At 37.5% G+C, this 13,600-nt stretch overlaps 1 protein-coding gene across 1 annotated transcript; it reads left to right on the top strand.

Annotated features, from left to right (window-relative positions):
- The first annotated feature begins 5,368 nt into the window (after positions 1-5,368).
- Positions 5,369-13,295, top strand: LOC132172178 (uncharacterized). The gene is made up of 2 exons (XM_059583628.2): positions 5,369-5,546; positions 11,189-13,295. The coding sequence occupies exon 2, from the start codon at positions 11,354-11,356 to the stop codon at positions 13,136-13,138; it is 1,785 nt and encodes a 594-aa protein (XP_059439611.1). The 5' UTR covers positions 5,369-5,546; positions 11,189-11,353; the 3' UTR covers positions 13,139-13,295.
- The last annotated feature ends 305 nt before the right edge of the window (positions 13,296-13,600 follow it).

Here is a 13,600-nt window from a genome sequence, read left to right as displayed (position 1 = left end):
GTATATACTTAATCCTTAGGTTTAAAGCCTGTGCGCTTTGAAAAAAAAAAAAAAGGGTTTAATTATTCAAATTTGGCGCCGTTAATCAAATACTTACATTAACTTATTTCAAACTTTTAAGGTGATAAGTATGTTGGTTTTAGTAAAAAAATAAAATAAAGTCAATTGGTCTCTCAACTAACTTTAAAAGATGTCGCCTGCAAAGAGGAGGGAAGAGAATCATATCTCATCTTTTTCCTCCTCTTCCCTCTCATCTCTTCCCTACTCTCCTCCTTCTCTTTTATGAAGTTTTTCCCTTTTGTTGATGCCTCTCATGAGGTCTTATCCGTTGCCTTGTGCGACCTATCGCGCCTGAAACTTCATCTTCTATGTTGTGGTTTCTTCTCCATGCCGGTTTTCTGCTTCATCTCACTCTCCGCCTCCTCCTCTGTGTTAGTTGTCGGATCTATCTAGGTTTGCAAATCTGATTTTTTTTAAGTTCGATCTACTCTCCTCCGATGGTCAGCCCCTCTGATCCGCCCTCCTCTGTCACACCCTCCTCCGAAGCTGCTGTTTCTTGGGTTATTTTGTTGCTTTTATTGCTTTGTGTGTTTTTATTACTTGATTTCTTGTATTGAAATTTGGTGTGTTATTTCCTTGTTGGATTCAGATGTCTTTACAGTGCTTTTTCTTCTGCAACATCCGTTTGGTGCTTTTTCTTTTGCAACATCCGTTTGGTGGTTGCCTTTACCTTGCAGGTGTTCGGGTAGGGTTGAACCCCCTGTCCGTTTATTCCATCTCGGAGTTTAAACCGCTTTGTGCGGCCCTTATTGAGAGGACGGGGTCATTTTATGACCCATTTCCTACTGTTTCCTTGTATTGTTTGCTGCACCGTATTTTTCATTTTGGGTCTAATGTAGGGGAGCCCACCCTTTTTTCGGTGTTTTAATCTTGTAACCCTTTCCTAATTTGATTAAAAAAAAAAACTTTAAAAGATGTCGTGTTTTTTAAGCGGTGCAACTATATATATATAAGAATAGTCAACTGGAAATAGCTTAAGCGCAAAAAATTTAAATGGAATGTTTTTGTTTTATCTAAACTATGCATTTTTCCAAAAATAAAAAGAGTCATACGTCTTCCCATCTTCCTTCTTCTACCTTCATCTAACCTAATCTCCGCCTGAAAGAGCCTTCAGTGCAAAGTCAATGCCCGTTAATGATTGGCTGAGGGTGGCAACCAACACAACAAAAAAAAAAAAAAAATTATACGGAGAATAAATGAATTTTTGAGAAGTGAGGAGAGGCATCTCCCGACCCCTTCCCTTGAATTTATTAACAACATTAACTTATATATGAAGTGAAAAATGTATCTTGATGGAGCAATTAATCGAGTGGACACTAAAAACTAACAACTCACTTCCTCTTTCTTTTTTATTCTCTTTTTTGGTCATGCAACCTAACTGTGATGCAAACTTATATTCCCTAAAAAGGTCCATAAGAACCTCTTCGTCGAGTCTCATCCATTCTATGGTTTCTAATCTCTACAATTAAAAAAACCAAGAAGGCATTTTCAATAGCTCAAGTGGTTGAAAAAACATGCCAAGTACATAGGATCATACAACATTCATAAAGACAAAACATCCCAAGTCAGAGGATCCTACATAATTTATTCAATATATATTATATATAAAGGGCCCTAAAACCGCTATCCACATATATGCGGATAGCAAATAGTTGCGAATAGCGGATAATTGCAATTAACTTAGTCATGAGTTATACCCATGGCTAACCTTAATGTGGTTCTATGGTCCATAATCATACATACTACCACTGTGTGATGCTCCAACCAATATGATACATGAAACCCATATAATTCTTAATTATATATCAATGATTAGAACATCCTTTTGAATCAGTATGATAGTCTAACATCATACAACTAACTCATATAATTATTAATTATATGACAATGATTACATCTTTTAAATAACTGCGTATGATAGTCCAATCATCATACATGCTACCCATAAAAGTCTATACCATCTTTCAATGATCAAAACATTTTTAAATCAATTGAGCATCAACAAAAGAATTTTAAAGCATGCAAAACAATAATATAAAGCAATATTATAAAATCATGTGTTTTAGGCCATCAATTTGAAACCAATTTTCAAGGGCTACAAAAAGACATAAGAAGTATTTGTAAAATTAATCTCTTTTGATTAATATATACTATAACCACTTTATAACATATATAATAATCAAAGAAACAACTTTTCTTTGGCTATGCATTAAAACAAAATTTACAAGAAACAATAAATCTTTAATACAAAATTCAAGATTGTAGCTATGTTGGAAATGAGATAAGAAAGATTCTGAAACCCCGAACCTATTTTTTCAACACGTTAACCACAATTTTTACATGTATCCAAACAATTTTACTCTTAAAGCATGTTAAAAAATTGGATTAAAACAAGGGTTAAATACCTTATTCTCCCCTATGATTTAACTTTTTTATTTTTTGTTCCTTAGGGTTTACATTTTATCACAGGAGGTACCTCTGGTTTACCTAAAGACGGAGGTAGTACCTCCGTCTAAATTCCGTCCAAAATTTCACGGAATGCCACATCAGTACCAATAACAAATTGACATGTGTCCACATAATTAATTAAAAAATAATAATTTTTTTAAAAAAAATTCAATACATTAAAAAATTATATTTAATTAATTTTTTTTTTTTAGAAAAAAAAAAAAATTTGAAGGTGGCAACCCAACCATTTGGTGGGGGGGGGAGGGGGAGAGAGGTGGTTTCGGCCACCCCCAACCCGGCCATTTTGGGGTGGCTGAGCCTCCTCCTTGGCTATATGGGGGTGGCTCAATGGGTTTGGGGGTCCACCCCCAAACCGGCCAGATGGGGATGGCCAGACCACCCCACAAATGGCCAAGGGGTGGCCGTAACCACCCCCAAACTTTTTTTTTTAAAAAAAAAAACAAAAAATAATTAAATATAAATTTTTAATGTTTTTAACTTTAAAAAAATTTTATTTTTTAATTAATTATATAGACAAATGTCAATTTGTTATTAGTGCTGACGTGGCGTTCTGTCAAATTTTGGACGGAATTTAGACGGATGTATCATCTCCGTCTTTAGGCAAACCAGATGTACCTCTTGTGATAAAAAGTAAACCCAATAAGAAAAAAAAATAAAGAAGTTAAATCACGTGGGGAATAAGGTATTTAACCCTTAAAACAATCACCATTGTAACTTTTACAACAACACTATTTTGTTTGAAACAACACCTGAGTTATGATCTGAACATTTTAAAGAACATGTTAAAAATCTAGAACTGATTTTTTTTCCAAGCTTTAGGATTGTTGAAATCGAATTCTAACAATAACACATAATAGCCGAATTGTAGAACATGTATGAATTAAGTTCCACAAACTTTCATCTTCTCCATATTTTTAATAAAAATGGCTCTAATACCATTTGTCAGGATCATGTGGAACAAAATAAAGATACCAGGGATTTGAACTTCAGAAAAAGTTTGAAAAGATCATACAAAATTGAAATAGCAAGAACAAGTCACAGGCATACATGTAGGGGATCGGGCACCATGGGATTCTTGAAATTTTCCTTCCTTCTTCTCATGCTATACAACTTCACAGGAATATTGAGACATCTAGAGTCTTAAGAGTCTTTTCCCCAATGACTGAAGATGACCAGAGAGTGTAGGCTCCCACAAGAGGATGATAAATCAATCCCCTTTTATATTGAGAGTGAATCACACCCAAATGATTAATTGCATTCTCATGCAGTCATGCTCCGTTATTTATAGTTTGGATTTACTTGAGACGTAGGATGTTACGTGAATACGTAACGGGGATAGATTTTATCATTGAACAGGAACAACTTAAGGCCCGTTTAGTTTGCGGAATGAGTATTCTATTAGGTTGGAATAAAATAATTAGCATTTCTCGATAGTAATACATAAAAAATAAAAAAATAAATAAAAGGGGGGGTGGGGGGGTGGAAATATATATATATACTATTCAAAGTGGGAGAAGGGAAAAGGAAAATTACAAGAACACAAACGAAATCGATAGAAAAATCCTAGTAACAGTCGAGAATGGGTCAAATAAATGACCGAACCCATCAAAGAAACCAAGACGGCCAAAAGAGGCTGTTATAAATAGCAAAATTCCGTAAATGGAACAAAACCCCAAAGGGTAGCCGACACGACCATCAGTGATCGGAAAATGAGAGGAAAATCTTTGTCAAAAATATAAAAGAAGGCCAGATCAAGGATCTAGCCAAGAAAAGAAACATAGTGAACAGAAAATTACAAGGAAAAACAAAAACACAACAAATACAATATAGCAACTACTTAAATAAAAGCAGAATAAAATATCCAAGTCCAAAAATCAGCAACACCAGAGGCGGAGGTGGATAAGACGTGAAGGCCCAAGATGGCCGGAAGGATGAGTGAGAGGCAGCGAGGGAGGAGATGATGCCGGAGACGATGGTGTGGTAGCGTGGCTGCTGGGGGAGGACAAATTGAGCTTCAAAGAAACCGGATTGGAGACCCACAACAAATCTGAACGAAAATGCCGTTTTCGTGGCTCGGAGGAGTCGGTGGCATGTCGGAGGGACTGGAGTTGTGATTTCTGGAGGAGATAGGATAAATCACACAAGGTGATGGATAAACCCTCATAAGAAGTGGAAAAAACCGGAGAAAAGAAGTCACCGATAGATGCAACATAGAGAGAGACAGGAAGAGGGATAGAAGAGGGGAGGAGGGGGTGGGAAGAACCAGATCTGCCGTTCTTCCCACCCCTCAATCATTGTGATATAAATCCACTAAAAATCGGATGGGCTAGGAAAAACAAAAGAGAATGTTGATGTATTTTCAAGTGCTTACTTTCTGATATGTTAATTAAAATTATCATTAACACTAAATATATGAATTAATTCATCCAAAATTTAATAGTAATTTCACTATTACAATATTTACTTTTTGATGTGACAATAAAAATTACCATTAATATGAAAATGAAATAAACAGATTAACCATTTCAAAACTCAATAGTGATTTTTTTTTTTTTTGAAAAAATAGTGATTTTCATTAGCACACGATGTTACTCATCGTGTAATAGTGAAAATTATCATTAATATAAAATATACAAATTATTGTGTCTAAAATTTAATAGTAATTTTCATTGCCATATATATAAAATAAAATAAAAGGCTTAAAAGCATTTAAAGGAATTCTCGAAACAAAAAGGCAAGGGCCGGCGAGATGGTGCAAATGAGGTCAAATTCGTGAACACGCACGCACATATTCATAAACCATATCTTAAAGCCCCCCCCACCCGGGGGCCCCGATCGATTGTCGAAGACAAGGAAAACAAAAAAAATTTAAAAAATAAAAAACAACCAAAAATAAAAGAAAAAGAAAAAAAAAAATAAAGGCTTTGTTCACTTCTGTCCACCGTCTCCTCCAATTGCCGGACCCTAAACCGCACGGCGAAGAGAAAGCAGCAGCGGTCGCCCGCCACTACCATCAGGTTCTCCTCCTTTTCTTCAGTTTTTTTTATACCATTTTCTTCACAAATATGCATGTATATATATCAGAAGAAACAAAATCCCTTTACCGAGAAAACATCGGATGTGTTCATATGCATAGATTCGAAGAGATTTTTTTTTTACTTAATTCGGTTCGAATTTTAGTTCGGAAACTCCTAAAAGAAACCGCGACCAAATAGTCTTCCGATTTCTATATTTGCATTTGGGTGAACCTGGAATTGACGCTATTAGATCTGCCTCCAGGGCCCCAATTCGTGTTTCGAGAGCGAATTTGCTACCTTTTTTTTTTTTTTTCTCTGAAGCGATTTATGAGGTTTTTGTTTATGTGTAATTATTGTTTTAGTTTGTCTTAGGTTCTATTTTTACCTTTTTATGTCGGCGGTTATTTAGGATTGAATTGGACCAGTTTTTAGTTATTGGGTTAGGATGATTCTAGCTTGTAGAGTCTTGTGAGTGATTTTGGCTAGTGACTTACCCAAATGTCCAAACTAACTGTAGTACTTCGAAGAAGAAATATGAACTCTTGCCCGTCTCTGTTGAAGTGCAATGCTTGTTCAGAGGTTTAGTGCGATTCTTGGAGCCACATTGTACTTGTTGGGCTTGAGTGATTTTGTGGCTTATGAACTTATTGTTACCTTCTTGATACTCTTAAGACAATATGATGAATGCAGTTTCCCTGCGAATTAGAGCTAGTGGTTTTAACTTTGTATGACGATGCTGTGGCGAATTGAAAGGTGGCTATGAGCTTAAAAAGATTGACTTACAGTTTCTTTTAGTAATACAACCTCTGTTTTGCTGTCGAGTAGGCTAAAATGAGTTCATGTATACCTGACTGTCTTAGTAGTGAAATAAGTCATGATTAAACAATTTGGTGAAATGGATGTCTTGTTAACCCACACAATGAAATGAGGCATTTAGTATTCGTCAAAACAAATGAAATGAGGTATCGTCCATCCCGCGCACATTTCCGCTAACTTGGCATGCGCATTCTTTTCCATGTCATTTTTTGTATAAGCACTAAAGCATGAAGACTCATTCAAGTCCTCTTCTTGCTCCTCTAGATCAATACCTGAATCCTCTGCTAGACTATACTTCAAAGATTAGAACTTGTTCATTCATGCCTTTCGCAGATTCTTCTCCTTAGGGCCACCTTGATGCTCTTTACATGGAGATGTTCCTTTGTATGAGATTTTTGCACGCAACAGCATAATTAGTTGTTCTCTTTAATTTTCCTATTGAAAGTGAGCTTATATTTGAGATTGATGTACTAATTTGAGTAAATGAAACTGTTTTGCTGTGAGATGAACGGATTATCATGATAAGATTAGGGAAAAACATAAACTCAGTTCTATGCTTGCTTGCATATTCATATCCTACATCAGTTGATGCTGAAGGATTTTATAGTAAAACTTATATTATGCTCATGCCCAGTATATATCGTAAAGAGGAATCAATCAGAGACGAGTCTAAAATCATGACATGTGGCATCTTATAATTTTGACAAATGTCACTATTTATTTATTTATTTAAGTATAAAACAATGAATGATCATTATTGATTAACATCCGATAAAATTTGATTTTAAGATCCATGAGAATTTTAGCAATCACTAAATTGAACCATGTCCGCTCTATCTGATGGATGCATTCTAGAATGCATCAATATCAAAATCAAAGGCAATTATACTACTGGGATTACAAGGCAAAGAATGCAAGTGTTAGATCTGACCAGATATTCTTGGTCAAAATGGTGATGACGAACAGGTCTGCTGAAAGAATCAGTTCCATTATAGATGAAAATGAGTAGGGATCAAACAAAGAGCCAATTCAATCCAGTCAGTCATTTCTGAATCTATCCTTAACCTGCATTTTGACAGTTGTATTCTTTCAGAAATGAATCTTTAAGGTCGATCAGATGACTAGTTGCCACCCTCAAGAATTTGCTAATCACTAAAGCTGGACCTAATAAATGAATTTACAGCAATAAGAATTTAACCATGCTGATTTATATTATGTTAGGCAAAAATCGAGGGCACTTTGGTTGAGGGTGATAAGTGCACAAAGTTTTTCCGTCGAATGGCCAATTCAAAAAGAAGGAATAATTTCATTGAGTCGTTGGTGGTTAATGGTACAGTTTGTTCAGAACAAATTAAGGATCAAAGATCACATTGTGTAGTTTTACGACAGCTTGTTTACCGAGTTGTTTAGTAGGCATTCCAGGATGGATGGTCGCTTGCTTGATTCCATTGGGGGGGAGGAAGCCAATTAGTTGGAGAGACTCTTTGAGGATGTTGAGGTCTTTGAGGTGGTGAAAGCCCTTAATGGTGACAAGGCCCCAGGTCTAGATGGTTAAAGCAGACATCATGAATCTCTTCCATGATTTTCCTGCTAGATGTACGTTTGTAAAAGGTTTCAATGTCACCTTCATTTCTCTTATTCCGAAGAAACCAAGAGCCATTAATAGATTGAAAATGGTTGTGGAGAAAACCATTTCTAAGCCTCATAATGCTGTCATCAAGGGTAGGTAGATCCTTGACTCAATTCTCATTGCCAATGAGTGTGTTGATAGTAGGCTTAGACATGAGGTTCTAGGTGTACTGTGCGAACTAGATCTTGAAAAGGCTTTTGACCAAGTCAATTAGGACTTCCTTTTATATATGTTGAGAGATATGATTTTGGGGAAATATGGTGTAAATGGGTGGCTTGCTAAATTTCCTCTGTGCCCTTTTCAATCTTGGAGAATTAGGACCCTGTCATGTTTCTTTAGTGGCTCCCATGGCCTAAGACAAGGAGATACTTTGTCTCCTCTTCTTTTTGTTATTTTCATGGAGGCATTAAGTAAAATGATTTCAACTTTAGTGGATGGGGGTTTTTTATTAGGCATTATGGTGGGTTCAAGGAGTGGTGGTTCTATCAACTCACCTTTTGTTTGCGGATGACACCCTGATTTTTAGCGAGGCAAATCCAAATCACCTTAGAAATTTGTGCTGTTTGTTTCTGTACTTTGAAGCAATTTCGGGTCTAAGGATTAATCTAGCTAAATCAGAGTGAGTCTTGGTTGGCAATATAATGAATGTTGAAGGTTTGGCGAGTATTTAATGCTGAAAGGTATCTTCTTTACTTATGAAGTATCTAGGTCTTCCCTTGGGAGCTTCGTTTAAAGCCAAGTTTATTTGGGATGACATCACTGAGAAGGTAGAGCTTCGTTTGGCTAGATGGAAGAGGGTGTACTTATCAAAGTGTGGGAGAGTTACTTTGATTAAAATCACTTTATCTAATTTATCTACCTATTCATGTCCCTTTTCCCCCTTTTAGTTGGTGTGGCCAATTGCCTAGAATAGTTGTAGCGAGATTTTTTGTGGATATGGCAGAGTGCTTGGGGTTCTAATGAGGTTCATGGGTCTACGAGGTAGGGCTTTGGAAGAATATTAGGAGGGGTTGGGCGGGGGGAAGGGCTTTCTACCCACACTAAATTTGAGAAATGGCTCCAAAATTCAATTCCGGCATAATGTTTGGTGTAGGGGTCAAGCTCTCAAGACACCTTTGTCAGACTTTTTTAGCATTGCTTGCTTTAAGGATGCTGTTGTGGTAGACCATTTGATGCTTTCTAGTGGCTCCCATCAATGGAATATTATCTTTCTCATAGCGGTGCATAATTGAGAGATGGATCTCTTTACTTCTTTCTTCACTTTGTTGTATTCCATTAGAGTGAGACAAGTGGTGAGAACAGACTTTGTTGGATTCATTCCAAGAGGGTTGTTCGACGTTCGATCCTATTATAATGTTCTTGTCCCCCCCTTGATTACACTCCCTTCCCTTGGAGTAGCATTTGGGGGAATAAGGCTCCCTTGAGAGTGGCTTTCTTTGCTTGGTTGGCTACCTTAGGGAAGATCCTTACCATGAAGAATCTAAGGAAACGACATAGCATCATGGTTGAATGGTGTTGCATGTGTAAGAAGAATGGGGAGTCAGTGGATCATCTTTTACTCCACTTTGAAATCGTAGGTGCACTTTGGAATACTATCTTTAGCAGTGTGAGGTTGGCTTGGTAATGCCTAAAAAGTTGGTAAATCTCTTTGCCTGTTGGAGAGCGCTAGGGGGTAGGTTTCAGCTTGATGCAGTTTGAAAGATGATCTTGCCTTGCATTATGTGGTGCCCATGCAAGGAAAGAACCGATTACAACTTTGAAGATCATGAGTGGGCCTAACTAGAATTAAAGGCTTTAATTCTTTAGACTTTTTCTTTGGGCTGCTGCCTTAGATTTTAATATTTTGAACTTTCATGTTTTCTTAGATCTCTTTTCCGCTACTAGCTAGGCTTCTTTCTTGTACACAGGGAGTGTACTGGGGTTGCGCCTTTGTGCTTTTTAATGAATTTGCGATTACTTATAAAAAAAAAAGTATTTTCATTCAGGTTGTCCTTTTTTCCATGACATGGCATCCCTATCTTTGCTCTCCTATCACTGGCGTTGTGCATGAGATATTTACAACCAATCAACATAGCGACACCCTTCTCTTTGGAAATAGTAATTTTCCATTCCAACTGGGACTTTACACTCTTATTAGAAGTTCTAAGGTCTTACCTAGCAGATTAGGTGCCACTTTAGGAAGGATTATATTTTGTAGGTCAAGAGAATTCATCGAGTCATTGAATCAACTATGCCAACAAAATGGGGAATGGGGAAAGTGATGCAATTTTGTTCACGGTGCTTCTATTTGAGTACATTTCCCCAGTATATTTCTTGGAAGTAAGTGATGACACCAGCATTGTAAGGACTTTTCCATGAAGCTTGGTGTGATTTTGATCGTGTTTGAATAGGGCCCTTGTTGGGGTTAAGATTGAAGTCATACTCCTAGATTTGATGAGGTGACAGTTGGAATCATTACCTCATGGGTTTAAAAATTTAGTGGATGGCCAGATATAATTGCATTTGTTATAATTGAAAAACAGAAGAATTGGGCAGTCATGTAGTCAAAGTATTCTGCATGGTGGACACATCTTTGGATGCTTATTCAATATTCTTCAATCAGTGGAAGTAAAGAACTAGAGAAAAGTGTTAAAAAGTAAAAGCAAGAAAAGATGAGAGCATGGCAAGCTACAGTGTGTAGAAGATTGTGGATAATTGTTTTCTGTTAATCAATCAAAAGGAAAACTGTACAAGAATATAAGGGATTATGAAGGAAGTCAACTTGGAACATCGGCTAGCAACCAAAAGAATTGCACAGTTGATAGTATGAAGGCTATTGATCTTGACCTGTTTGGCTGAAAATAAATTGATTAAATGTGTTTGTAGTTGCAAAACTCTTGGTGGAACCTGTTAGTGAGGTAGGCTGAATAATGCGGAGAATCTTATAGATTGAAGCACCTTTAAATATAGTTTGTTCTGGTCTCTTCTGATATGCATGGATTTGCTTTGTCTTCATCGTTCTTGTTTTCTTCATTTCCTCTTCTTCTTCAATAATGCTTCCTGCACTTCCATAAGATTTTTGTGCAGAAAAGCTTCCAACCCTTCTCAATGCATCTTAGTTAGCACTGATACAATTTTTCTATTTAATCGCCTTGCTTTCTACTTGTGTTATTTGTCATGTTTAATTGTTTCCTCATTTTTGCGTTTTCTATTGCAGAATCTGTACCTGACAGGAGTTCTTTTTGCTGGCTTTTTTTTTTTTTTTTGTGGTGGCACTGTTGGAAATGTACACTTGACAACCACTTCTATTCCACATTGCGCTGGATGGGAAAAATTCTTTGAATCATGTGACCCTGATTTGTCCAGGTTTGATGTGGATTAAATGGCTAATCATTCTTTAATTGTATCCAATGCTCCTCATGATATAATAGAGCATCCGTTGGTCATTGGTCAAGAATTTGCTGATGTGGAAACTTGTCGAAGAACGTTGAAAGATATTGCTATAGCACTGCATTTTGATCTTCGAATAGTTAAATCAGATCGCAGTCGGTTTATAGCCAAGTGTAATAAAGAAGGTTGTCCATGGCGTGTCCATGTTGCCAAATGTCCTGGAGTTCCAACCTTCACAATTAGAACCCTTCATGGAGAGCATACCTGCGAAGGAGTTCACAACCATCATCATCAGCAAGCATCAGTAGGTTGGGTTGCTAGATCTGTAGAAGCACGCATTCGAGATAATCCACAATACAAGCCAAAAGAAATCCTGCAAGATATCCGTGATCAGCATGGAGTTGCTGTTTCCTATATGCAAGCTTGGCGTGGGAAGGAGCGTAGCATGGCTGCCCTTCATGGAACTTTTGAAGAAGGGTATCGCCTTCTTCCTGCATACTGCGAGCAAGTAAGGAAAACCAACCCAGGAAGCATTGCAACAGTTGTTGCCACTGGACAAGAAAATTGCTTCCAGCGCCTCTTTATTTCTTATCGTGCATCAATCTATGGGTTTATAAATGCTTGTAGGCCACTATTAGAACTTGACAGAGCACATCTTAAAGGGAAGTACTTGGGTACATTACTTTGCGCAGCAGCCATTGATGCTGATGATGCATTGTTTCCATTGGCTATTGCTATTGTTGACGTGGAAAGTGATGAAAGTTGGATGTGGTTCATGTCAGAATTGCGAAAGCTGCTTGGAGTAAATACTGACAATATGCCTAGACTCACAATATTATCCGAAAGACAAAGAGGCATTGTCGAAGCAGTGGAAACTCATTTTCCAAGTGCTTGTCATGGTTTTTGTCTGCGGTACGTCAGTGAAAATTTCCGTGATACATTTAAAAACACAAAATTGGTGAATATCTTCTGGAATGCAGTTTATGCACTCACGGCAGTCGAATTTGAGAGCAAGATTGCTGAGATGGTAGAAGTTTCACAGGATGTGATACCATGGTTTCAACACTTCCCTCCCCAACTCTGGGCTGTAGCATATTTTGAGGGTGTGCGATATGGCCATTTTACACTGGGGGTCACAGAGTTGTTGTATAATTGGGCCCTTGAATGTCATGAGCTCCCTATTGTGCGAATGATGGAGCATATTCGCCATCTGTTGACATCTTGGTTTAATGATCGCCGAGATATGGGCATGAGATTGACCTCTATTCTTGTACCATCTGCTGAGAAGCGGGTTTTAGAGGCTATTGCAGATGCTCGATGCTATCAAGTACTTCGTGCAAATGAAGTTGAATTTGAGATTGTGTCAACTGAGCGAACAAATATTGTGGATATACGTAGTCGTATTTGCTCATGTCGACGTTGGCAGCTGTATGGTTTACCTTGTGCACATGCTGCTGCTGCTCTTATTTCTTGTGGGCAAAATGCCCATCTATTTGCAGAGCCTTGTTTCACAGTAGCAAGTTACCGTGAGACCTATTCACAGATTGTAAATCCTATTCCAGATAAAAGCCAATGGAGAGAAGCAGGTGAGGGAGCAGAGGGTGGAGGTGCCAAGGGTGATATCACAATACGGCCACCGAAGATTCGCCGGCCTCCAGGAAGGCCCAAAAAAAAGGTTCTTCGTGTAGAGAACTTTAAGCGGCCAAAGAGAGTTGTTCAATGTGGTCGCTGCCATATGTTAGGACATTCGCAAAAGAAATGCACAATGCCAATTTGACCCGAGTTAGCCTGTTTAAAATATTTTGTTTTTGTTTTTCTAATTGTTCTCAATTGCAATAGAATCAATGGTGTGCATGTAATATCAATGTATATTTGACTATGTAGTTGCCAAAATGAGGATGCTGTCCTTTTTTTTAGGCGTTGTTTCGTCTGAATGACTTGTGCATGTGATGTGGCAGCATACATTCTGCGGTGGATAAATATTTCTTTCTTCTTTTTGTCCACTAACAAAAATCATTTGATCATTTGTGTCTTGTGTGATGCAAAGAGGTCTCTCCTGGTAAAAGCTTTTGGAGATCTCATCATGGAATTTCAGTTTCATGGCCCTGGTGGGAAGAAACAGTTGAGAACATGAGAAATGCCAGGTTAAGTGTATGTCATATGTTGCTAGCTAGTCCTTTAACCAACCGTGTTTTCGTGTTATTTCTGCTGGTTTGATTATGAGACAAGATGTATACCA

Source organism: Corylus avellana, chromosome 1, assembly GCF_965113065.1.
Source record: "Corylus avellana chromosome 1, dhCorAvel1.hap1.2, whole genome shotgun sequence".
NCBI classification, from domain to species: domain Eukaryota; kingdom Viridiplantae; phylum Streptophyta; class Magnoliopsida; order Fagales; family Betulaceae; genus Corylus; species Corylus avellana.
Note: the sequence above shows the minus strand (reverse complement) of the source record. Positions and strands in the feature narration are given on the sequence as shown.